The 27536-nt window shown below is 41.2% G+C and overlaps 1 protein-coding gene across 3 annotated transcripts in view; it reads left to right on the forward strand.

Annotated features, from left to right (window-relative positions):
- The window catches only part of LOC141140128 (uncharacterized), a 618302-nt gene that overhangs the window by 546990 nt on the left and 43776 nt on the right, over positions 1-27536 (forward strand). For all 3 annotated transcript variants that reach the window (XR_012243897.1, XM_073626977.1, XM_073626978.1), the window contains one exon: positions 27175-27396. Coding sequence is in view for 2 of the 3 variants with exons in the window: in XM_073626977.1 (XP_073483078.1) it covers positions 27318-27396 (79 nt within the window). In the remaining variant the exon portion in view is untranslated. The remainder of the gene's footprint in view (positions 1-27174; positions 27397-27536) is intronic.

The raw sequence follows: 27536 nt of genomic DNA on the forward strand, positions 1-27536 counted from the left end.
AAGAGTGCCTCCCCTCCTCCACTCCCTTCAATCTAAACAATCAATCTTATTTCCGTGATATAACAGTGATATTTCAGTGATGTTTACTTTTTACCTTCTAGTAATACTGTTCTACTAGTATTTAAAATTCTTGTTTTTTTCTTTTTCCAACTCAATCAAAGGGTAACCCCTATCACTCAATTTCTGTACCATATCCATGAACATTGTTCTCTCAGCGCAGGGTCACTTACTATCCTGCCCACTCTGGCGACCTGACCCTGAGGGATAGAGGGGAACACTGTATGAGGATGAAAACTTGAATATAGTAACAATTGGTTGTGGTCTGTGGATTTAACACATACATCTGTCTCTAAATGTCTATCCTTTTTATAAACCTTTATGCCTAAAAATGAAATGGATTCCTCATCTACTCTCATTTTAAACTTTAAACCTTCCACCATATGATTAAGTTGTGAACTCAGCGAGGGACAGACAGTCTCCACCCTACAATGCAAACATCAATAAAACGAAAAAACAAATCACGCAATCTTTTTGAAATAATTCATTAACATACACATAATTTTGTTTAACCACTTGCCGACCGCCTCACGTCTATATACGTGAGCAGAATGGCACGGGCAGGCAAAATCACGTACCCATACGTGATTGCCTTCCCGCGGGCGGGGGGTCCAATCGGACCCCCCCCCGGTGCCAGCGGCGGTCGGCATTTGTCTAGGAGCGATGAGAGACGAGGGGGAGACCATCCGATCGTGGCCCCCCTCGCGATCGCTCCCAGCCAATGAGGAACATCCCCTGCCTGTGTATAGTACACACAGGCAGAGGATGTGATGTCATCTCTCCTCGGCTCGGCAGTTTCCGTTCTAGCGCCGAGGAGAGAAGACATGTAAGTGCACTAACACACACACACACACACATACACATAGTAGAACATGCCAGGCACACAAAACACCCCCGATCCCCCCCGATCGCCCCCCGATCCCCCCTCCCCCCTCCCTATAACACTGACACCAAGCAGTATTTTTATTTTTTTTTCTGATTACTGCAGGGTGTCAGTTAGTGACAGTTACTGTGGTAGGACAGTGAGTGTTACCCCCCTTTAGGTCTAGGGTACCCCCCTAACCCCCCCTAATAAAGTTTTAACCCCTTGATCACCCCCTGTCACCAGTGTCACTAAGCGATCATTTTTCTGATCGCTGTATTAGTGTCGCTGGTGACGCTAGTTAGGAACGTAAATATTTAGGTTCGCCGTCAGCGTTTTATAGCGACAGGGACCCCCATATACTATCTAATAAATGTTTTAACCCCTTGATTGCCCCCTAGTTAACCCTTTCACCACTGATCACCGTATAACTGTTACGGGTGACGCTGGTTAGTTGGTTTATTTTTCATAGTGTCAGGGCACCCACCGTTTATTACCGAATAAAGGTTTAGCCCCCTGATCGCCCGGCGGTGATATGCGTCGCCCCAGGCAGCGTCAGATTAGCGCCAGTACCGCTAACACCCACGCACGCAGCATACGCCTCCCTTAGTGGTATAGTATCTGAACGCATCAATATCTGATCCGATCAGATCTATACTAGCGTCCCCAGCAGTTTAGGGTTCCCAAAAACGCAGTGTTAGCGGGATCAGCCCAGATACCTGCTAGCACCTGCGTTTTGCCCCTCCGCCCGGCCCAGCCCAGCCCACCCAAGTGCAGTATCGATCGATCACTGTCACTTACAAAACACTAAACGCATAACTGCAGCGTTCGCAGAGTCAGGCCTGATTCCTGAGATCGCTAACAGTTTTTTTGGTAGCGTTTTGGTGAACTGGCAAGCACCAGCCCCAGGCAGCGTCAGGTTAGCGCCAGTCGCGCTAACACCCACGCACGCACCGTACACCTCCCTTAGTGGTATAGTATCTGAACGGATCAATATCTGATCCGATCAGATCTATACTGGCGTCCCCAGCAGTTTAGGGTTCCCAAAAACGCAGTGTTAGTGGGATCAGCCCAGATACCTGCTAGCACCTGCGTTTTGCCCCTCCGCCCAGCCCGGCCCAGCCCACCCAAGTGCAGTATCGATTGATCACTGTCACTTACAAAACACTAAACGCATAACTGCAGCGTTCGCAGAGTCAGGCCTGATCCCTGCAATCGCTAACAGTTTTTTTGGTAGCTTTTTATTGAACTGGCAAGAGCCTGCGGCCTAGTACACCCCGGTCGTAGTCAAACCAGCACTGCAGTAACACTTGCTGACGTGGCGAGTCCCATAAATGCAGTTCAAGCTGGTGAGGTGGCAAACACAAGTAGTGTCCCGCTGCCACCAAAAAGACAAACACAGGCCCGTCGTGCCCATAATGCCCTTCCTGCTGCATTCGCCAATCCTAATTGGGAACCCACTGCTTCTGCAGCGCCCTTACTTCCCCCATTCACATCCCCAACCAAATGCAGTCGGCTGCATGAGAGGCATTTTCTTTATGTCCTTCCGAGTACCCCTACCCAACGAACCCCCCCAAAAAACATGTTGTGTCTGCAGCAAGCGTGGATATAGGAGTGACACTTGCTATTATTGTCCCTCCTGTCCTGACAATCCTGGTATTTGCATTGGTGAATGTTTTGAAGGCTACCATTCACTAGTTGCGTATTAGCGTAGGGTACAGCATTGCACAGACTAGGCACACTTTCACAAGGTCTCCCAAGATGCCATCACATTTTGAGAGACCCGAACCTGGAACCGGTTACAGTTATAAAAGTTAGTTACAAAAAAAAGTGTAAAAAAAAAAAAACAAAAAAAAAAAACACATACAAAAATGTAAAATAAAAAAAAATAGTTGTCGTTTTATTGTTCTCTCTCTCTCTATTCTCTCTCTATTGTTCTGCTCTTTTTTACTGTATTCTATTCTGCAATGTTTTATTGTTATTATGTTTTATCATGTTTGTTTTTCAGGTCTGCAATTTTTTATACTTTACCGTTTACTGTGCTTTATTGTTAACCATTTTTTTGTCTTCAGGTACGCCATTCACGACTTTGAGTGGTTATACCAGAATGATGCCTGCAGGTTTAGGTATCATCTTGGTATCATTCTTTTCAGCCAGCGGTCAGCTTTCATGTAAAAGCAATCCTAGCGGCTAATTAGCCTCTAGACTGCTTTTACAAGCAGTGGGAGGGAATGCCCCCCCCCACCATCTTCCGTGTTTTTCTCTGGCTCTCCTGTCTCAACAGGGAACCTGAGAATGCAGCCGGTGATTCAGTCAGCTGACCATAGAGCTGATCAGAGACCAGAGTGGCTCCAAACATCTCTATGGCCTAAGAAACCGGAAGCTACGAGCATTTTATGACTTAGATTTTGCCGGATGTAAACAGCGCCATTGGGAAATTGGGAAAGCATTTTATCACACCGATCTTGGTGTGGTCAGATGCTTTGAGGGCAGAGGAGAAATCTAGGGTCTAATAGACCCCAATTTTTTTTAAAAAAGAGTACCTGTCACCACCTATTGCTATGATAGGGGATATTTACATTCCCTGAGATAACAATAAAAATGATTTAAAAAAAAAAATATGAAAGGAACAGTTTAAAAATAAGATAAAAAAGCAAAAAAATAATAAAGAAAAAAAAAAAAAAGCACCCCTGTCCCCCCTGCTCTCGTGCTAAGGCGAACGCAAGCGTCGGTCTGGCGTCAAATGTAAACAGCAATTGCACCATGCATGTGAGGTATCACCGTGAAGGTCAGATCGAGGGAAGTAATTTTAGCAGTAGACCTCCTCTGTAAATCTAAAGTGGTAACCTGTAAAGGCTTTTAAAGGCTTTTAAAAATGTATTTAGTTTGTCGCCACTGCACGTTTGTGCGCAATTTTAAAGCATGTCATGTTTGGTATCCATGTACTCGGCCTAAGATCATCTTTTTTATTTCATCAAACATTTGGGCAATATAGTGTGTTTTAGTGCATTAAAATTTAAAAAAGTGTGTTTTTTCCCCAAAAAATGCGTTTGAAAAATCGCTGCGCAAATACTGTGTGAAAAAAAAAATGAAACACCCACCATTTTAATCTGTAGGGCATTTGCTTTAAAAAAATATATAATGTGTGGGGGTTCAAAGTAATTTTATTGCAAAAAAAAATAATTTTTTCATGTAATCAAAAAGTGTCAGAAAGGGCTTTGTATTCAAGTGGTTAGAAGAGTGGGTTATGTGTGACATAAGCTTCTAAATGTTGTGCATAAAATGTCAGGACAGTTCAAAACCCCCCCAAATGACCCCATTTTGGAAAGTAGACACCCCAAGCTATTTGCTGAGAGGCATGTCGAGTCCATGGAATATTTTATATTGTGACACAAGTTGCGGGAAAGAGACAATTTTTTTTTTTTTTTTGCACAAAGTTGTCACTAAATGATATATTGCTCAAACATGCCATGGGAATATGTAAAATTACACCCCAAAATACATTCTGTTGCTTCTCCTGAGTACGGGGATACCACATGTGTGGGACTTTTTGGGAGCCTAGCCGCGCACGGGACCCCGAAAACCAAGCACCGCCTTCAGGCTTTCTAAGGGCATAAATTTTTGATTTCACTCTTCACTGCCTATCACAGTTTCGGAGGCCATGGAATGCCCAGGTGGCAAAACCCCCCCCCCAAATGACCCCATTTTGGAAAGTAGACATCCCAAGCTATTTGCTGAGAGGTATAGTGAGTATTTTGCAGACCTCACTTTTTGTCACAAAGTTTTGAAAATTGAAAAAAGAAAAAAAAAATTTTTTTTTCTTGTCTTTCTTTATTTTCAAAAATAAATGAGAGCTGCAAAATACTCACCATGCCTCTCAGCAAATAGCTTGGGGTGTCTACTTTCCAAAATGGGGTCATTTGGGGGGGGTTTGTGCCACCTGAGCATTCCATGGCCTCCGAAACTGTGATAGGCAGTGAAGAGTGAAATCAAAAATTCACGCCCTTAGAAATCCTGAAGGCGGTGATTGGTTTTCGGGGCCCGTACGCGGCTAGGCTCCTAAAAAGTCCCACACCTGTGGTATCCCCATACACAGAAGAAACAGCTAAATGTATTTTGGGGTGCAATTCCACATATGCCCATGGCCTGTGTGAGCAATATATCATTTAGTGACAACTTTGTGCAAAAAAAAAAAAAAAAATTTGTCACTTTCCCGCAACTTGTGTCAAAATATAAAACATTCCATGGACTCAACATGCCTCAAAGAAAATAGCTTGGGTGTCTACTTTCCAAAATGGGGTCATTTGGGGGGGGTTTATGCCATCTGGGCATTTTATGGCATTCAAAACTGTGATAGGTAGTGAGGAGTAAAATCAAAAATGTACGCCCTTAGAAATCCTGAAGGCAGTGATTGGTTTTCGGGGCCCCGCACGCGGCTAGGCTCCCAAAAAGTCCCACACATGTGGTATCCCCATACTCAGGAGAAGCAGCTAAATGTATTTTGGGGTGCAATTCCACATATGCCCATGGCCTGTGTGAGCAATATATCATTTAGTGACAACATTTTGTAATTTTTTTTTTTTTTGTCATTATTCAATCACTTGGGACAAAAAAAAATAATATTCAATGGGCTCAACATGCCTCTCAGCAATTTCCTTGGGGTGTCTACTTTCCAAAATGGGGTCATTTGTGGGGGTTTTGTACTGCCCTGCCATTTTAGCACCTCAAGAAACGACATAGGCAGTCATAAATTAAAGGCTGTGTAAATTCCAGAAAATGTACCCTAGTTTGTAGGCGCTATAACCTTTGCGCAAACCAATAAATATACACTTATTGACATTTTTTTTACCAAAGACATGTGGCCGAATACATTTTGGCCTAAATGTATGACTAAAATTGAGTTTATTGGATTTTTTTTAGAACAAAAAGTAGAAAATATAAATTTTTTTCAAAATATTCGGTCTTTTTCCGTGTATAGCGCAAAAAATAAAAACGGCAGAGGTGATCAAATACCATCAAAAGAAAGCTCTATTTGTGGGAAGAAAAGGACGCAAATTTCGTTTGGGTACAGCATTGCATGACCGCGCAATTAGCAGTTAAAGCGACGCAGTGCCAAATTGTAAAAAGTGCTCTGGTCAGGAAGGGGGTAAATCCTTCCGGGGCTGAAGTGGTTAACCGCATCCATAAATGCGTTTGCTTAGGGTGTAATGACTTGCATATCAATTTATGTAGGCTTAAGTACTGAAAGGTTGTTTTTTTAAATATGCTTTTCCTATAATTGTTCTTTATTGTGTAAATGATGACAATGTTTTGTTATTTTATTCAATAAAGCTTTCTTTATTTTATGACTAATGCCCAGTACACACAATGAGAATATCGGACGAATGATCATCCATTTCTAATCTCAGATTGAATCTGATGGGTTTACTAATCACGAAAATTCCCGTACTACAGAATAAAAATTTGGAAGTGATGTCATGTGTTGTAATGCATTTGTATTACAGAAAAAATGTGTGTATCGCGCTCCTGATAAGGAAGAAATAATAAAATAAGAAACAGCTGCAGCTCAAAAATGTGAGATATACACAAATCAAACAGCAACTATAAAAACGTGAGCAGCGCTACAGAAAGTGAATACAATGTATGAAAATTGTACAGATAAATATGGATCAAAAGTCCATGGTGGACCAAAATAAACAACATAAGTGCCAAAAAAAGTGACATAAAAAAGGGTGATAACAACATAAAAGGGTAGTAAAAATTAGTCCCAACAGTGAAGATGTGGAAACAGTGACAGCTCCGTGGGTAAACTCATCCAGACAAATAGAAGTGAGGTTAATCGGTCACACAAAAAGCGACTTGTGAGAAGATCCACCACCGTATGTGCTAAATGCTTACCAGATGGCAAGCTTTGGATAGCTTGTAAGTAGCCTGACAATCAATGGTAAGCAGCGTCACACCACGGCTTCTCAATGAAGGGCTAAAAACATACAGGGTTGCTCCATCCAGTAGGCAATCAATAGGCAGGACCCAAAAAGATAATAAAACAACGGCTCTCCATAGTGTAAATCAGTAAAATGACGTTTAATGATGCTCAAAAGTTGCACTTACATGCGTATAGTAGATAAAAGCATGGACACGAACAATAGCAGCAGCCGGCCGGCTAGCAGTCACCCGTTCGGGACGAGGTAGTCAGCGATGACGTCAGCGCGTCAACCTTCCGACGTACGTTTCGTCTCATGAAGACAACGTCATGGGAACGGGCGACACGCTGAGTCATCGCATATTTATAGATAAACAGACCCACGCCCCGTTGTGAAGCATCAGCGGTGGAGCCTGATCTCCCGGACCAAAACCGTCAGTGATAAAAAGAAATTGTATTTCAAATTTATGATAATATGAATGTATGGCGACCATAATATATAAAACCAGACATACTAAAACCCACTGCACCACCTAGTGGGAAAAAAGGAAAGGATGTCTACATGAATAGCCACAAAGGGGAATTAATTTAAATGTGTGTAAATATGAATATGAAGAAAAATGAATATATAAAAAATGAATAAAAAATGAATAATGAAAAATAAAAAATGAAAAAAAAAACGTAATAATAAAATTAATAAAAAATAAAATAAAGTATAAAAAAATAAAAAAAAATAAAAAATAAAAATAAAATAAAGAATAAAAATATAATAATAATAAAAAAATAAAAAATATAAGTATATGCTATATAGATCCATTCAGAATGAACTAACAAGGACACAAAAGGCTGAAAAATCTTCTAATCAAAATAAAAATATTCTTAAAAAATCTTTTATTTCAAATCTAATAGAAAATTTATTAATAGTGAATATAAAGAAAAAATCTACTTATTAAATGAATCCATGCCAGATGAACCTGCATGGAAACAAACAAAATTAATACATATCTGAAGAATATAGCAAAAAAATATGAATGTTTATATATTATGAGTAAAAATATAATGAAAAAATATGAATGGTTGTATATATTATGAGTAAAAGGGACCTGAGATGGAACACAGTAACATACCGAATGTAGGCATGGCCACCGAGGGTTCACAACAAGTACACATATTAGATGAATGGCAATTAGGAGTTGTCAATGAATGCATTAAGATCCACTTCTACATTGAGTCCAAAGGGTGTATAGCTTCTCAATTTATATATCCATAATTTTTACAGTATCACGCTATGATGAATTTTTATTGTTTAACATATACCAATATTTGTGGAACCTATGTATTTCTGCTTTGAGAGGATTCCAAACGTCTTGGTTCATCTTACAAGATCTACAACCCAGGCTGGGGTTACGGCCATCTGCGCGTTTTGGCTTACAATTTGGTAAGCATGCATTTCACATGGTGATAATTTTACGTGACTGGCTATTAATTATCTGCATCATTGGTCCAATAATTGGGACTTTCTTTCAATTGATCATCAATTTTTTATGCATTTTTTCACTCTGGACTTTATTTAGCACAATTTTTTTCTTTTATTTATGTTTATGCCTATCCCATATTAATTGCAGCTTTTTTGGGATTTGTCCACCCTTATTGTTCACTGGACTAGTGCAGTTTTCTTTCCCTCCATTCTTATTTAAGTGACCTTGGGGTTGATTCACTAACGTTTACCGCATGCCAATTCACAAAAAAAATAATTATGCGGTAAAAAATGTCCTGCTAAATACTGCATAAAAAGCTCCAATTCACAAACAGACCAGAGAGTTAAAAAGCATGTGATAATTACCACCTGGGTGTAGCTAGCGGTATCACATGCGGTAATCATCAAAAAACTGCCTGGGGTTGGGGGACCCCCAGGCTGTTTTTTGACAAATAGCTGGTTGCTAAGCAGTGAGCCAGGAAGCCGGCCACTGCGTCCTTGACAACTGATGACTCATCAGCTGCGAGCGGCTTCCCTGCTCACAGCTGACTGTAAAAAAAAGCCGACACTTAAAAAGGATGAAAAAAATGACGTTGATCCCAGTTCATACCACCCCAATTAAAAAAAAACAAAAAAAAAGTGTGGGGTTCCTCTCAGAATTCATACCAGACCCTTATCCGAGCATGCAACCTGGCAGGTCAGCCCCTCCTGAACCACACTGGGCCACATGCCCTCAACATAGGGGGTTGGTCCTCATCCCCACAAACATGGACAGTGGTTTTGGGGGTCTGCAGGCAGGGGGCTGATCAGAATCTGGAACCCCACTTTAAGAAGGGATACCCAGATCTCGGCTCCCCCTCTATGTGAATGAGTATTGGGTACATCGTACCCCTACCCATTCACCAAAAAAGTGCCACAAGGTAATAAAAACACACAGTTTTTTGACAAATCTTTTCCTTGTGACGTCAAAGACAGGTGCATGCTGGGTCGGTGATGTCACAAGGGGCAGGGTCACCAGGTGATGTAGCCCGGTCACCCTGCCCCTTACCTATATAAGAGATGTCAGATGGCGGAGTCTGCAGTAGGCAGCCAGCCCTCACTGAAAGTGGGAACGTCTTTGTTATTTTTCCTTTTCCGGAGCTGGCAGGCGGCGGCAGCATGATTGACAGCTGATTTACATCGTGGGACACTATTTTTTGATTTTTTAATAGAAGATTTGTCAAAAACTGTCCATGTGTCTTTATTACCTTGTGACACTTTTTTGATGAAGGGGTAGGGGTACAATATACCTGATACTCATTCACATGGGGGGGCGGGATCTGGGTGCCCCCTTCTTAAAGGGTACTTCCAGATTCCGATTAGCCCCCTGCCCGAAGACCTCCACAACCACCGGCCATGGTTGTTGGGATGAGGCCCTTGTCTCCATCAACATGGGGACAAGGTGCTTTGGGGTGGGGGGCGGAGCACCCACCCCCCAGTGTTGATGACCTGTGGCCTGGTATGGTTCAGAAGGGGGGGCGCTCATCATCCCCCCCTTTCCTGACCTGCTGGGTTGCATGACCAGATAAGGGTCTGGCATGGATTTTGGGGGGACCCCACGCTGTTTTTTTTTCTGGGCCTTTTTTTTCAGATTATTTATTCGTCTGCTTTTTTTTACAAGGGAAGCCTTCTGACATCTGATTAGTCATCGGTCGTTAAGGACGTGGCGGCCGGCTTCCCGGCCCACTCCTTAACAACCAGCTCAAAGCTGTAATTTACCACATTAACTGATGCGGTAATTACCACTAAATTGAACAAATACCGCATTTGGTATTTAACTACAAATTCTAATGCCCCATACACACGATCGGATTTTCTGACAACAAATGTTGGATCTGTGAGCTTGTTGGTTGAAAGTCCGACCGTGTGTATGCTTCATCGAACATTTGTTGTCGGACTTTCTGCCAACAAATGTTGGCTAGCAGGTTCTCAAATTTTCCGCCAACAAAACTTTGTTGTCGGAATTTCTGATTGTGTGTACACAAGTCCAAAGCACAAAAGTTCATGCATGCTCGGAATCAAGCAAAAGGAGACGCACTGGCTATTGAACTTCCTTTTTCTTGGCTCGTCGTACTTCTTGTACGTCACCACGTTGCCAGGTTCGTAATTGTTGGCCAACATTTGTGTGACCGTGTGTATGCAAGATAAGTTGGAGCCAACAACCTTCGAACAAAATTCCATGGTTTTGTTGTCGGAAAGTCCGATCATGTGTATGGGGCATTAGTGAACACTTGTACAATAGTTACCGCATGTGGCATTTTACTACATAAGATTTGCCGTTATTTAACTCTTGGTGAATCAATCCCCTTGTCACTGAGGCTCTTCAAGAACGTGAAGATTTAACACACTGTTCACCAAAAAGGTGGGTACTAATTTTCTTCTCTACATGTCTTGGGGTGCGTTTAGAACTGTGTGGCCAGCTCACGGACACTGAAGAAAACTTCAGTTTTGAGCCTTTAAAACAAAGAATGTAGCCCCAATCTCGAAATGAGTGTTCTAATTCAAGGTTTTATTCTACTTAAACAGTTCTGTATTTTTTTTCATAGGTGTATCAGTGTCCCTGACCACTAAAGGCCTAAAGGTGACCTTCAGAGTCAGGGAGAGCTGACATCCTTCCTCGAAGTGTGGGTTATTAGGCATGGTGGGTGTAATGCAAGTTGGAAACATGGGCGTCAGTCACTTTTTGAATGCAAGAAAAAGAGATTTATTGTCTCTTAAACAGAACTGGTGAAGAGAGGGTTAGGGCCAGGACAACTTTAGGCAGATGCAAAAGCAATTGGCAGACTCTGAGTCACAAATAATAGGCAGAGAGCTATACAGGTGGAGGGCCTTTAAGCTGGATGCAGCAACTGTATTTGTAGAACTGTTGTCTCCTATGGCAACAGAATTTTCAACAGTCGATAGAGATCTATACACATAACTCACAGTATCCCACTGTAGATCTTCATTCACTGAGCCCCCAGTCTCTCACTAGACTTCAAGATCCCAGTTGTCACTGGATCCCCTGAGCTCTTCCACAGCTAACCTACTGTATAGTCCTCAAGCTTTACCCCTGCTAACCCACTGGGTCCCTGGCTTGACACTCTGCTGAAGCTTTCCCACTTCTTCACTGTCCCCGGCTGGTGAAAAGGCTGCGCTGGTACTTCTTCAGACTTCCATACACTGGCCTCTGATAACAGGAGTGGTTGTCACTTGGTGGCGACTGCTTCCCCTTTATCTCTGGTCTTGATCATCACTTGCCCCTGGCGACAGGAGTGGTTTCCCTTATGGCAACTGTTTCTCCGTAACCACTAACAATTCAGTTCCCCATCCAGCAGAACCTCTGCAACTTGGTTGGGCTTACGGCCAGAAGCCCCAACCCCGCTCTGCTTCTCTCAAACCTGGATAGGCCTCATACAGCCTAGCAGCCAGGTGCTCCTGGGATAGGCCTCTGGCTTCTGGCTTAGTAACCCAGAGACTTGTAACACTCGTCCACCCAGACAGCCATCCAGGTGGCACAGAACCCCCATCACCTGACTCCTCCAGAATAAATAGGCTCTCCCAGCAGGCCAAGTGGCCAAATAAACCCCTGCTAATTGGCTGAGACAACTTATCCACTCCTAGTCTGAATTCACTATGCCCCTTTTATTCTAATGCCACAGGAAACAATGCCACCTGTTGACAGAGGTGCATCAAATCCAGAGTTAGAGAAAAGTCAGTAGATCCCCCTAACAATTAGCCAGGCTAGTTACCACCTATTCCTGTCAAGTTATGTACCTTTCTTCACTCCATTGAAATCACCTCTGAGTTTCCTGTCTGTGTAGGCAGAGAATGGATTTCCATTTGGAATTAACTGATATTGTGGTGTGAATGCACATGAGGAGCAGGACCCAACGGTAAGGATATTTAAAGAAAAGAATGTGTGATGCTGAGCAGTCTTTACACTTAAGCTCTTGGCAGAGCACAAATAGTTAAGTATATGGCCATCAATTTTCTTGATCTAGCCATTTATTGAGAATATAATAAATTATTAACCAAAACACACTTGAAAACACTGATTGGAATGGCTTTATACCTGCGGGGAGTTGTCATCATCTCACGTGGTTAAAAGCAATACCTAGGGGACAGTTCCAGCGTATTCGTCGGAACTGTTGTAAACAGAAGGACTTTTCTATCCAGACGGCTGTCCTTAAAGAGAGGTTCCTCCAGAAAAGTTATCCCTGGGTGTGATTTTATAACATGTTGTACCAAAGGGGTAGTTTACCTTTTACAGTGTTCATGTGGTCTCCAGTTTGTGGGGAGGACCACACGGTCACTTAATGTTCGAATTGGTGAACACGTGACCAATATTAGAAAAGGCTTTGCAGGTCATAGCCTTTTGAAACATTTTGCTCAGTACCATTGTAGGGATAACCTTCTTTGCAGATGTGAAACACTGTGAAATTATGATCTCAAAACCTATCAACTTTGGGGTTTCAGTGTGGATTGGAATTTCAATGAATTTATCAATAATAGTTAGATATCATTATTAGGAAACATCTCAACTTTACTCATAAGATATAATCCTACGTTCATTTGTCATCATATTTGCTTTTTAAGTGTTAGGGATAGTACATTTTGTATGTATATCATTAGATTTTTTTCTGGTGTTTTATGAATTGTTTAAGTTTTTTTTTTTTTTAATTAATCGCTTTTTTATTTTTATGCACATACTTTTTTTTATCTTCTTTACTTTCATGTTTTTTTTTTATTATGTGGAATAATCGGTTGTTTAAACATGGAACCACTAAACGGTGCTGTCTCTTTCTTATCTATTTAATCATTGCCAGAAAAGGAAATGTAAAGGAATCTCCCCACCAGGAACCCAGGAACAATTTTTTTTTTCACTTGCCCTCCCTTCCTGTGCATGTAATTGGTGACAGAACAGGATGTGAAGGGAAATGTCAACAATGGTACAGACTGCATTTAAAATTTAAAATGTGACAGAGGTTCTTACCCTTCTCCATACTACCAAGACTAAAAAAGTTGTGGTTGGAGTTGATCTTTAAGTGGAGCGTAACAGGAGTCAAGAGTCAAGAACATCTGGAAACACAAAAGGACCCCTTTAAAGCTTGTGAGATAACTATCTCCATATTTTCAAAACACTTGAACCAATGAGCAACAAACTGGATGATGGCCAAAAAGTGAATACATCACTTTGTAAAATGAGATAAAAATTTCCTCATGTTTTTGATGTCTCTTTCAGTAACCCTGTAGTGCAATGAAATGCTTGCAAGATGCTAACTACATTGTGCTTAGGTGCATAAATGTTCCCTATAAATGTTTGAAATTAATGTGCTAGATGGTCTGCCTTTGACATACACTTTTATCACTTTATAGTTTGTGTCATCCAGAAGCAACTTTCTGGTAATGAAGTGTATGGCAGAAGGGCACTGTGGACGTTGATACATTAATATGCTACCTCCTAATTCAGCACTGCCCCTTACATTAGTATATGTATTAGCCAAAAGCTTATGGCATTTTAATTATTCATATCTTAAGTATGTTTAATCTTTGAACTAGCTAAAAAAGGGAGCAAGTAAACAGGTCTCTCCAACTTTTCTTGCCAACCTTCAAAGGTCAGAGCTGGCTGTGGCACCTAAATTCGAAAGTAATTAGTTCGAGATTTGCGGGGATTGCATGCCAATCTTCTCATAGCTTAGATGTGACATAGTGAATAACCTTTGTCAATCCCAAGAGATCTGCAAATAGATGAAAAGATAAATAGCAAAATATATCTCTTGCTTAGGGGCAGATGAACACTTTGCCCACAGAATAAAATGCCAACATCAAATTCAAATAGTGGTTTTTCACTGGATCATAAAGTCCATTAAAGGAATATTATACTGCAAGAAAAAAGTGCTGGCAGGAGGCAATACTTAAAAAAAAAAAGAAGTTGAATATTCCACGCAATAATAATTAATTGATAGTGATTAAAAATAACTACATTTAAAATCTTATACTTGTGCCATCCCCTTGATTTGTTTACCAAGAGAAAATATGTGATGTAATTAGTTCTTTATTCCACCAGTGTCTCCCATTGAGTTCCCACTCTTTTATGATCCTAAGTACACATCTAAAGGTTATAAAAGAATAGTATGTTTCTAAGATCACTGCTATTTTTTTATTGTACAGTATCTGTAACATAAAATTAAATTATTATCATATATATATATATCCATTTTTACATGTGTTTTTTTTACTGTCTCAGTCTTGAGCAGTAAATCCAAATGTAGTCACCAGTACATCAAAAGGTCTTCTATTCTAACAGTTTACCAAAGTGTTCCAGATAAAAACAGGTGCATGACACTTTAAAAAAACTATTGAAAAAGTCCCTTTGATAAACATCACTTCTGTAGCACATCCTACAGCAAGAATGAAAATAAATTGTTTAAGGTCCCTCTCAAAATACAGTCTTTGAGTCTGGTATAAATTCTAGGAGGGTACCTCACATAACGTAATAAATAATGTATGAGGTCCTCCAGAACATCCTTACCAGACCCTTAATCCAATCATGCTGCCTGGCTGGCCGGGGGGGGGGGGGGGATGCCCCCCCCCTCTCCTGAACCATGCTAGGCCATATACCCTCAACATGGGGGTGCTTTCTGGAGGGGGGTCCATTATGTGGATGAGAACAAAGACTTCTTCCCCACAACCCTGGTTCAACAAGCTTCATCAAGCATCATGTCCACTGTCTGCCAACTCAAAAAATCCTGACAACCCAGTGCACACAGATGAATCTCAACTGCATCATTAGCCAAATGACAGCTCCGTGAGCTGTCATCATCCAAATAAAGGGAAGCAGCAAGGATAGTGCTGTCATCATTGCCCAAATATGGCCAAGGAGATCACAGCTATTTCAACCCCTTTGTTTATGTTGGGAAGGGGGATTCCCAGCATTAGACAAACTAGCCAATAGCGTCTGGGAGTAATTTGTCATTTATTATTATTGAATGCCAATTTTCACCAAAAAGTGTGTCATTTTTAAGAAATAGAAACAAAGTTATAAACTCTAAAGTAAAACTGATTTAAACAATGTCAGGCCTCATATGCATATGCATGGTATGATAACATGCATTGTGCCCAGTTAACATGCTTTGTGTTAAAGCAGCCTATTCCTTTGAATACATCCACTGTGTTGTGAAGGTCCATTTGAAAAAGAATAAAATAGGAAAAAAAAGTTCAATTATACCATGCATGCTACAACCATATCACCAATTGCAACCTGAGCAGTTGTTTCCTCTTTTTATCAACACAAGAAAAATGTATTTAAATATGCCTGCATAAAACATATAATCAAGTTATCAAAACAATTATACATAGATAAGTGACAAAAGTGAAATGCAGAACACAGGATAGCAGGACACATTGCTATGCTTTTTACCTTATTTTATTTATTTATTTTTTTAATTTGTATAACAGAACATACTCTATACTGTATGGTAGTAGTTTTGATTTTCTGGAATAGCTGACAACAATCAATAATATACTTTTTATCTAGCAGAAAAATGATCTTTGTATCTTGTAAGTGTGGTCTTGGGGCATTCTGGTGTCTGATGCAGTTTACATCCAAATTGTGGTGTATACTTCAGTATTATGACTGACATCTTTATCACAAACACAGTAAACTAAAGTAAAACTAAAGACAAACATTTCTACATAAAGCATTATTTTTATTTATTTCAGGTTTTATTTCACTTTTAAAGCTGACTTTGGGGCAGAAAAACTTTAATTCTAAGCTGAACTTGGGGCTACCCCCCCCCCCCCCCAATATAGTTTATCACACCCTCACCTCCTTTATCTAATCCCCCAAATATTTTTTTTGAAAAAAAAAAAAAAAAAACTTACTGTCTCAAATGTCTCACTTACATATCTGAATCTTCATTCACATGATGTGACCTAATAAGGAGGATCAGCAACAAGACTGGTAGGGAGTTCACATGGGTTGAAGTGGTGGATCACTAGTCATCACTAGTAATGAAGCAACCAACCTAGTTCACTGGATGTTCTCTGAACAAGGAAAAAAATTTGCAAGCCCTGACCAGAGTTGAATCTTCAGTTTTTTTTTGCGGGCCTTTTTTAAGGCGAATTTACAAGCTTTTGGTAAAAAAGGGCATGGGTAGCAAACTGGGCACTGTCATAGAGGGCATGTACGAATACAGTTTATCAGAGAGCAGGCCTTTTAATAAAACCTTAAAGGGTAACACTAAAAAATATACAATTCCTTTAAGTAACATGATTGAGGGATATCTTAAACATGTACATGAATTGAAACACCTAAAATATGCACTCCAGAAAAATTACATTAAAAAAGAAAAGAATGCTGCTACAGTAGCTGAGGAGCTGTCATTTTACTTCAGTCACATTTTCTACAGTGCATGTGTTTATTTAAATTAATAAATTTAAATATTATTTAAAAACATTTTTGCATTTACTTATTCATGTAGGATACCTGGAGATCCCCTTATCTTAGGCTTCCAGATTCTGATAATGGACCCTAAAACCCAATATCCACCAGCCATTGATGTGAGAATGAGGCCGCATTATCATGAGGACAAGGTTACTTGCAAGGGCAAGGTACCCTACCCATGCTGTGGGCATGTGACCTGATATGGTTCTGGAGTGAGGGTAGTGTGCAAGCTTGCTAACTCTCCCTTTCCAAGACACACCGGCTTCATTCTCGGGAAAGGGTCTGGTATGAATTCTGTGTGAGGCCCATTCAAAAATAAATACTAGACAGCTATCTAGGAAAATAGTTTGTTATTGATTTTGGTGGGCCCCTACACCATTTTTTGCATGGGGTACATGATAAAAATTCATGCCAGACCCCTTATGTAGCATAAGGTTCTGTATAGATTTTGGGGGACCCCATGTCTATTTTTTTAGTGTGGATCCCCCTTAAAAATTAATACTTGACCTTTATACTTAATAGAAATCGGGTATGGGCTGGCAAGGGGGATCCCACAAAAAAATAAAAAAAGGTGTGGGTCTGCCTAGAAATCCATACCAGACCCTAATCATAGATAGAGGTCTGTTATGGGTTTTTAAAGGGGACCCTATGCAGTAAAAAATTGTGTGGGGTACCCCCAAAGTCAGACAATTTTCCAAGATGTCTTTCTAGTCTGGATTTCTATGTGTGCTCCATTAAAAAAAGGGATGTGCCCCCAAAACTTACAGTGGGGACGGAAAGTATTCAGACCCCCTTACATTTTTCACTCTTTGTTATATTGCAGCCATTTGCTAAAATCATTTAAATTCATTTTTTTCCTCATTAATGTACACACAGCACCCCATATTGACAGAAAAACACAAAATTGTTGATATTTTTGCAGATTTATTAAAAAAGACATACTGAAATATCACATGGTCCTAAGTATTCAGACCCTTTGCTGTGACACTCATATATTTAACTCAGGTGCTGTCCATTTCTACTGATCATCCTTGAGATGGCTCTACACCTTCATTTGAGTCCAGCTGTGTTTGATTATACTGATTGGACTTGATTAGGAAAGCCACATACCTGTCTATATAAGACCTTACAGCTCACAGTGCATGTCAGAGCAAATGAGAATCATGAGGTCGAAGGAACTGCCTGAAGAGCTCAGAGACAAAATTGTGGCAAGGCACAGATCTGGCCAAGGTTACAAAAATTTTTTGCTGCACTTAAGCTTCCTAAGAGCACAGTGGCCTCCATAATCCTTAAATGGAAGACATTTGGGACGTCCAGAACCCTTCCTAGAGCTGGCCGTCCAGCCAAACTGAGTTATCAGGTAAAGAAGAACCCAAAGATCACTGTGGCTGAGCTCCAGAGATGCAGAGATTGGAGAAAGTTGTAGAAAGTCAACCATCACTGCAGCCCTCCATCAGTCGGGGCTTTATGGCAGAGTGGCCGACGGAATCCTCTCCTCAGTGCAAGACACATGAAAGCCAACATGGAGTTTGCTAAAAAAACACCTGAAGGACTCCAAGATGGTGAGAAATAAGATTCTCTGGTCTGATGAGACCAAGATAGAACTTTTTGGCCTTAATTCTAAGTGGTATGTGTGGAGAAAACCAGGCACTGCTCATCACCTGTCCAATACAGTCCCAACAATGAAGCATGGTGGTGGCAGCATCATGCTGTGGGGATGTTTTTCAGCTGCAGAGACAGGGCGACTGGTTGCAATCGAGGGAAAGATGAATGCGGCCAAGTACAGGGATATCCTAGATGAAAACCTTTTCCAGAGTGCTCAGGACCTCAGACTGGGCCGAAGGTTTACCTTCCTACAAGACAATGACCCTAAGCACACAGCTAAAATAATGAAGGAGTGGCTTCACAACAACTCCGTGACTGTTCTTGAATGGCCCAGCCAGAGCCCTGACTTAAACCCAATTAAGCATCTCTGGAGAGACCTAAAAATGGCTGTCCACCAACCTTTACCATCCAACCTGAGAGAACTGGAGAGGATCTGCAAGGAGGAATGGCAGAGGATCCCCAAATCCAGGTGTGAAAAACTTGCATCTTTCCTAAAAAGGCTCATGGCTGTATTAGATCAAAAGGGTGCTTCTACTAAATACTGAGCAAAGGGTCTGAATACTTAGGACCATGTGATATTTCAGTTTTTCTTTTTTAGTAAATCTGCAAAAATGTCAACAATTCTGTGTTTTTCTGTCAATATGGGGTGCTGTGTGTACATTAATGAGGAAAAAAATTAACGTAAATGATTTTAGCAAATGGCTGCAATGTAAGAAAGAGTGAAAAATTTAAGGGGTCTGAATACTTTCCGTCCCCACTGTATATCAGGCCCTTACCAAGGTATACAGCCTGGCTAGCTAGAAAAGGAAGGGGAAAAGTGTGTGCACCCCCTTGCTCCAGACCAACCCCCCCCATACTCCCGAAGCATACCAGACACACACATCATAGAAAAAGTATTTTATTTAAAAAAAAAGTTCCAAGATGTAAAACCAACATTAATCATGTTGCCCAGCATTGTAGATCCATCGTGAATGCTGCCCTGATGACTTGATGACAGAAACACAATGCCCTACACGGACATTCCTCTCCTACCACCACAAGCTACAGCACCCAAAAAATGTGCTTAGGTAGATCATGTGAGGTTAGTTACATACTGTTTTGGAAGGCTTAGGGATTTGGTGTGAAAGATGGAGAGGCTTCACATTTTACCTGGAGGTGGGCTTTAAATATCAACCTCAAGAGTCACTTGTGATGACTGTGCTCATGAAATGCCTCTGCAAATCCACAAATTATATTGTAAAAGTGGTGACATCATCACTCTGTGACAGACAAAACCAGTCACCCTGCAAAATAAAAAAAGAGCAGCAATAATTTTCTTACAGGAAGCTTCTGCACAGAGGCAAATTGGATCTGAGTGAGTTACACCAAGAAATCCAAAAATGCAAGTATCACACATGACATCAATTAGTACCTGTGTGAGTATGGCACCAGGACAGGGTAAGGGGAGCTTGGCTTCTTTTTGTAAAGCCAATGGCTATTGATCAAGGATGCATGCACTGTCCTGTCACCATTTGAGGAGGCCACAAGGATGTGAACAGCGACAATGCATGCATCAGTGACACTGTCCCTCTAGTCTTCCTACTGGAGCATACGCTTCATGGAATCATGGACAGGGCACTTGGGGCAGAACAGCAGGAGGAAGAGGAGAGCTTCCTTTCCTCTCAAGGTCCTCTTTATCCAGACAGCATTCCTGCAGGCCCGCCACACACACAGGAAGAAGAGGAGGAGGATTGTGTCAGCATGGATGTAGAGGATAACACTCAGCAGTCTTCAAGGGATGATTTTCAGTTTCCAGAAACCCAAGGAGTTGTACGTGGTTGGGAGGAGGTAGTTACGGATAATGTGATCCTTAGTGACCCAGAGGACTCAGAATCGAATGCCTCTGCAAATTTACGCTGCATGGCCTCCCTCATTCTGCAAAGCCTGCGAAAGGACCCTAGGATTCGTGGTATCAAAGAGAGGGATCTGGCTGGCAACCCTTCTTGATCCACATTACAAGGGTAAGGTTGCAGAACTCATCCTGCCTTCGCAGAAGGAGCAGAGGATGAAAAATCTTCAGGAGGCCTTGAAGAAAGGTTTGTGTAATGCATTTCCAGACCCTGGGAGGTTACCATTTCCTGATGCTGGACAACGTGTTGCTGAGGCTTTGTTCAGCCAAAGGAAGAGCGGTGGAGAAGGTGGACGGCTGGCCGTTGCCTTTAACAATTTTTGAGTCCTCAGCGCCAAGGCCTGGTTCAAGCAACCATCGTCAGCGTCTGCATTATATGGTGCAGGAATATCTAGGGGCAAGAGCAGACTTGGAGGCCTTTCCAACAGAGCATCCACTGGGTTACTGGGTCTTGAGAATGGACCACTGACCAGAACTTGCTCAATATGCAATTGAGCTACTGGCCTGTCCTGCATCCAGCGTGCTTTCTGAACGCACATTAAGTGCTGCTGGAGGGTTTGTAATGGATCAAAGAGTGCGCCTGTCCACAGACTCTGTTGATAGGCTCACATTCATAAAAATGAATAAATCTTGGATCAGCAGCTATCAAGCACCTGATGCTGATGTAACTGATTGAATTTGCTATGGATGTGGGATCCCTTGAAGACTGCCTATGCTGACTATCCTATTCCTCCGCAATCTTGATGATGCTAACTTCCAACAATATTTTTGGCTTAGGGCACCACCACCCAAGGCCCAATTTTTCTGCCCCTGTTTAACAGGGGCATGTAATTACAAACAAAAGACACATCGGACACTTTTGACACTATTTTGGGACCATTGTCATTTATACAGCGATCAGTGCTATAAAAATGCACTGATTACTGTGTAAATGACACTGGCATGGAAAGGGTTAAACACTAGGGGCGATCAAGGGGTTAAGTGTGTCCTAGGGAATGATTATAACTGTGGGGGGATTGTCTCACTAGAACATAGAACACAGAGATCACTGCTCTTGGTGACAGGGAGCAGTAGATCTCTGTTATGTGGCTAGGCAGAACAGGAAATGCCTTGTTTACATAGGCATCTCCCCGTTATGCCACTCTGTGGCACAATCGCGGGCCCCTGGCGGACATCAAGTCTCGAACACGATCATGGAGTATGCGGCAGGGCCCATTCTTGTGCCCAACACGAGTCTCTGTGAGGGGTTAGAGTGTTGTGGCACCACCACCACCACCCAAGGACCAATTTCTCTCCCTGTTTAACAGGGGCATGTAATCACAATTTTTGATCTAATATTTTACAGCAGGGCCCATTCCTGCTCCCAACAAGAGTACCTGTGAGGGGTTACAGTGTTGTAGCACCACCACCACTCAAGACCCAATTTTTTCTCTCCCTGCTTAACAGGGGCATGTAATTACAATTTTTGATCTAATATTTCACAGCAGGGCCCGTTCCTCCACCCAACAAGAGTATCTGTGAGGGCTTACAGTGTTGTGGCACCACCACCACCACCACCACCCAAGGCCCAATTTTTCTGCCTCTGTTTAACGGGTCATGTAATTACAATTTTTGATATAATATTTCAACGCAGGGCCTGTTCCTGCACCCAACTAGAGTAACTGTGAGGGCTTACAGTCTTCTGGTACCACCAACACCTAAGGCCCAATTTGGTCCAGAGTATATAGGGCAGGCCGTATAGTATATTTACTGCTGTTCAGAGTATATAGTGCCTAGGGGCCTAGGGCCCTGGGGGACCCCCACATCATTTTTTAAAAATATTTTGGTGTGGGGTTCCCATTAATATCCATACCAGACCTGAAGGGCCTGGTATGGATTTTGGGTGGGACATCCACGCAATTTTTTTTTGGTATTTTTATCTATATTGCCGGGAGCCGCAAGCAGCTTTAAATGACATTTTCGTTCTTTAGAAATGTCATTTTGCTGTGGCACTGTTATAAACATGGGAGAGATGCGCTACTTTACAGGCACACTAAGGACACCCCCCAGGCATGATATTTAAAGGAATATTTCATTTTTATTGTTTCACTTTAAGCATTATTAAAATCACGGCTCCTGAAAAAACTGCCATTTTTAAAACTTTTTTTTGCATTGATACATACCCCCAAACACTTTTTATGGCAATAACTTAACTATAACTAATAACTATAAGCCTTCACGGCCCCATAGACTTCAACTGTGTTTGCGTGTTCACTCTAATTTGTTTCCTGTTTAGGGGGGTGTTCGGCTCATCCCTACTCTGTAATAATCATTTGGAACAGCATTTGTTAGCAAAAGAAGAACACAAACTATGCACAATAATTTTAATATAAATAAACAGCCGCACACAAGGTAGAGCACATCCCATATAAGAACAGTTTATTGGCATACATGTACACACATGATCATAGCTAAATACTGCAGCACAGTTCCATATAGGAAAATCACTAGCAATTGCCAGTTATGGAACCACGACTATGCCGGACTATTTGGAATTCACTAATGCATGTTTGCGTATTTGTACACAATTTTCCGTTTGCATGTTTGCCTAGTTGAGGTCTTAATTGGCTTAATTGGGAGTAATTAGAGGTAGAGTGACTACTTTTTCTCCTTATTCTTAGTGAATTAGGCCCTAACTGACACTATAACTAATTGATTAATTTTTTTTTTTTAAATTACACTAAAAATCACTGCGATCTTTTACCCCGACTTGACCTTGGACCCAACCTTGACCCTAAAACTAACCCTGGCAAACCTTTTTTTATTTGATTTTATTTTTTATTTTTGTTTTACAAACTTTGGTTTGTTTACATTTCCTCTCCTGCAAGAAGAGAAAGATACAATGTATAGTTCTCTTCATTACTCTTCATTATAGCCAATCAAAGGCTATACAGACTGCAATATGGTTAAGTGGCTGGCACAGTCTCTTTTACTGTTGCATGGCATTTGGACTTGCCTTGTAAGCAAGGAAAGGGCAGACAGCCCTGGACATGGCATAGATAATTCCAGTACCTCACTCACCCAAAATACAAAAAGCTATTTTTTTTCTCTCAATGTTGTAACACTAGTTGTTGTAAGTACATCTATCTAATTGAATTTTAACCTATTGGACAAAATGTTGCAAAATGATTTAATATCTGTGACAGAGAAAATTGAGTACTGTCCGTGATACTTTTTTTATTTGCACTAACATACAATTTTTCAGGACAAGCTTTCGGGGTATGTCCCCTTCTTCAAGGTCCAAGCAGTACCTTGAAGAAGGGGACATACCCCGAAAGCTTGTCCTGAAAAATTGTATGTTAGTGCAAATAAAAAAAGTATCACGGACAGTACTCAATTTTCTCTGTCACAATTGCACTAATACGGCTACAACAAATCAAGTTAATATCTGTGCTAATTTATAAATAGTTGGAAAGGTTGTAATGATTATGATCGATTTTAGGTATAACAGAAAATGAGGCATGCAGTAGGTTAAGGGGTACATTTTTGCATTGTCTAATGTAGTTGAAGTAATTGAACATTTAGGGCATAAAAATCCATGCTTTTATAGTGTAGGCCTTTACACCATCTGGACCAGGTGCTTTGTGATTTTTAAGGGATTAAGGCCGGGTTCATACTAGTGCGACAAACGATCCGACATTGGAGCTCATGTCGCAGTCCCATCATGCTCCGGGACTGTGATGTAATAAGGGGCGGGGTCATCGGGTGACATCACCCAGTGACCATGCCCCATCCCTATATAAGTCGTTGCGGATCACGCACACAGCATTACAGTGGGAGAGAGCGTCATGTCAACATCGGAAGAAGAGAAGAGGGAAGAAGACAGCGGAGAAGACTGGGCCACCGCTAGCAAAAGAGTGGGCAAAACAGCAGAAGATAGCGGAGGAGCCAGGCAGAAGATACCGGAGAGAGGGAGATGAACCTGAGAGCGCGTAGAAGAGGCTGGAGAGCACGGAGAAGAAGGAAAAGCCCGCGGAGAAGAAGGGAGAGACCCCCGAAGTCGGAAGAAGACCCCCGGAGCTGCCTAATAAATTACTTTAAAAACCTGTCTAGTGTGTTTTTTTATTGACACTTTTTTTCTAGGTGAATGGGTAGGGGTACGATTACCCCATACTCATTCACATAGGGTGGGGGCTGGGATCTGGGAGCCCCCTTATTAAAGGGGGCTCCCGGATTCCGATAATCCCCCCGCCCGCAGACCCCGACAACCAATGGCCAGGGTTGTCGGGAAGAGCCATTGTCCTCATCAACATGGGGACAAAGTGCTTTAGGGTGGGGGGGCCGCAGGCCCATGTTGAGGGCCTGCGGCCTGGTATGGCTCGGGGGGGGCACTCGTCCCCACCCCCTTTCCTGACTGGCCAGGCTGCATGCTCGAATAAGGGTCTGGTATGGATTTTGGGGGGACCCCCACGCCTTTTTTTGGCGTAGGGGGTGCTCCTTAAAATCCATACCAGACCAAAGGGCCTGGTATGCTCTTGGAGGGGGAACCCATGCCGGTTTTTTATTTAAAATTTGGCGTAGAGTTCCCCCTCAAGATTACCAAACACAGTGCCTGGTATTGGCAGGGATCCAAGTCGGATCCCCGTTCATTGAAAGTCGGACATATGTCGGCTTCAAGTCGCAAGGCAAAGTCGGATCCAAAGTAGGACGGCTGTCCTGTCACACCAGTGTGAACCCGGCCTCACAAAATTTACCTCCACAACTTAAACAAGCATGTTGAAAATTTCCAGTATAGTAAATGTAAGTTTTGAATACAATAGTTAGCAACAGTTTCTTGAACTACAGTTGTTGCAACTGCTGGGGGCATAAAGGGCTTTCTCAATTTTAAGTTGTACCTCAATTGCAATGTTAGCAGCGCTAAATCCTTATAACTGAATTCCTATTACTAATTCAAACAGTTTATGATCTCCTACTTCTATTAAAATGGCTTCATTTTAGCATTACAATACCATCTGAGAAAGATATCTTGAGTTTTTTTTAAAGAGCAGACCTGAGACAAAGTGTTCTGTGAGCGTTATCCAGCTCATATCTAGCTTGAAAATTATCGACTGCATAGCAGCTGCGTCTGGCTGGGGTTGGAGGAATCTGTTAGATGTATGTCTAGCTTTAGACTGCATTGGTGTATTGATATGGTGAGTTTCATTTTATGCAACATACTGAAAATGTGTCCCTTGCTTCCAAGTCTGTTTGGCCACATATAACCCTATCTGCTTAGGGAAACACACAGAGCACTGTAATTGTAAAGCAGCTGGTCTACTGATTGACAGGTGATTTAACAATTATTATTATTATTATTTATTACCATTTGTTCTTATTCCTTTACCATTCATTTGGTTTGCCTTACACTGATTGCATGAGGTTAAAAGTCAGTTTAGTGCAATGCACATTTGGCAACCACAACAATGTTAATTTTTATTACCTGTATTTAGATTTAAGAATTAAGTGGGAGGACTGCGCACAATCAAGTAGCAGAAATATAGAATCCTGAGTAAAATAGGTCAGGCCTAAACTTCACCTTGCACCTTTTTTAACTACTTTTACCCCCCTTAATGACCAGGCCATTTTTTGCGATACGGTACTGCGTTACTTTAACTGACAGTTGCAAAAGGCATGCAATGCTGTACCCAAATAAAATTGATGTCCTTTTTTTCCTACAAATAGGGCTTTCTTTTGGTGGCATTTGATTACCTCTGTGGTTTTTATTTTTTGTGCTATATACAAAAAAGCTGACAATTTTGAAAAAAACATTTTTTTTACTTTCCACAATAAAAAAATATAAAAAATCTGATTTTTTTCATCAATTTAAGCCAATATGTATTCTGCTACATATTTTTGATAAAAAAAAATCCCAATACATGTATATTGATTGGTTTGCGCAAAAGTTACAGCATCTACAAACTAAGGTATATTTTGTTTGTTTATTTTTTTATTTTTTTACTAGTAATGACGGTGATCAGTAACTTATAGCGGGACTGCGATATTGCGGTGGACAAATCGGACACCTAACTAACACTTTTGACACTTTTTGGGGAACAGTGACACGAATACAGTGATCAGTACTAAAAAATATGCACTGTTACTGTACTAATCACATTGGCAGGGAAGAGGTTAATATAAGGGGCAATCAAAGGGTTAAATGTGTTCCCTGGGAGTCATTACTAACTGTGGGGGAGGTGCTTTGTATGCTCAACCACCACAGTGCTCATACCTGTACACCCCCTCTGGACCAAAGCACATTTTTGTGATAGATCTGTTTATTTGGCAATAACTTTTCTATTACATAAGATAACAAAGTAATACATATATCCTTTTTAGGATAAATTAAACTTTCTTTTGGTGATATTATCTTGCAAAATTTTGTATGCAATCCATAGAAAAAAAGTAACAAAATGAAAAAAAAAACACACTTTTTTCTACTTTATACTTTTTTTTATAATTTGTCCTGTTTAAAATGATTCTAAAATGATGATCTGATACAAAGCATTGCACAGTTATTTACAAATCAAAAAAGTTATTTTTTTTTAAATGTGACACAAAAAAATTTACAAAATTGATAAATAAAAAAACTTTTACATATTAATGGTTATAAAAATAGGAAAAACAGCAGGAAAATAATAGTTAAGTGGGGAAGGAAAAGGGTTATTTAGGGCTTATTATGGTAAACTAAGGGCTATTAATGTATGTATGTTATGTTATGTATGAGTTATGTATGAACAAATTGTATTTACGAAAAAACTTTTTTTTTCCTGTCAAGTTGTTTTAACTGATGTATGCAGATTGAAGGTCATCCCTTTGATGTGCAGGTGAATGAAAAAGAGTAGATGCTATTGTAATAATGTTACTTAATATTTCTCAGTCTCGGGGGGGCGTGACTGGCAGTGGAGCAAGATGGATGTGTGAGAGCTGAGCTCCTCTCCTCACAGATAAACAGCAGCTAATAGTGACTTTCCAGAGGGGGGTTCACCCCAAAAATGGAGCGATCTGCACACCACAGCATCGATGACCATGGCCAGGAAAAGAAAAGACCTCAGGAAGCCACAGAAACTGATGGATTTTGTATCATGGCAGACACATGGAGGTAGGCAAGATGGCCCTGGCCATTCATCCACCCCGGCCCATAACACACACTCCACTCTTGCTAACTCTGCATCTATCAGCAAAATTGGTGGGTCCCCAGACAGTCAGAAATCCTACCCTAATACCCCTCAGTCTGCAAGC

This window comes from Aquarana catesbeiana, linkage group LG04 (assembly GCF_042186555.1).
Source record: "Aquarana catesbeiana isolate 2022-GZ linkage group LG04, ASM4218655v1, whole genome shotgun sequence".
Lineage (NCBI taxonomy): Eukaryota > Metazoa > Chordata > Amphibia > Anura > Ranidae > Aquarana > Aquarana catesbeiana.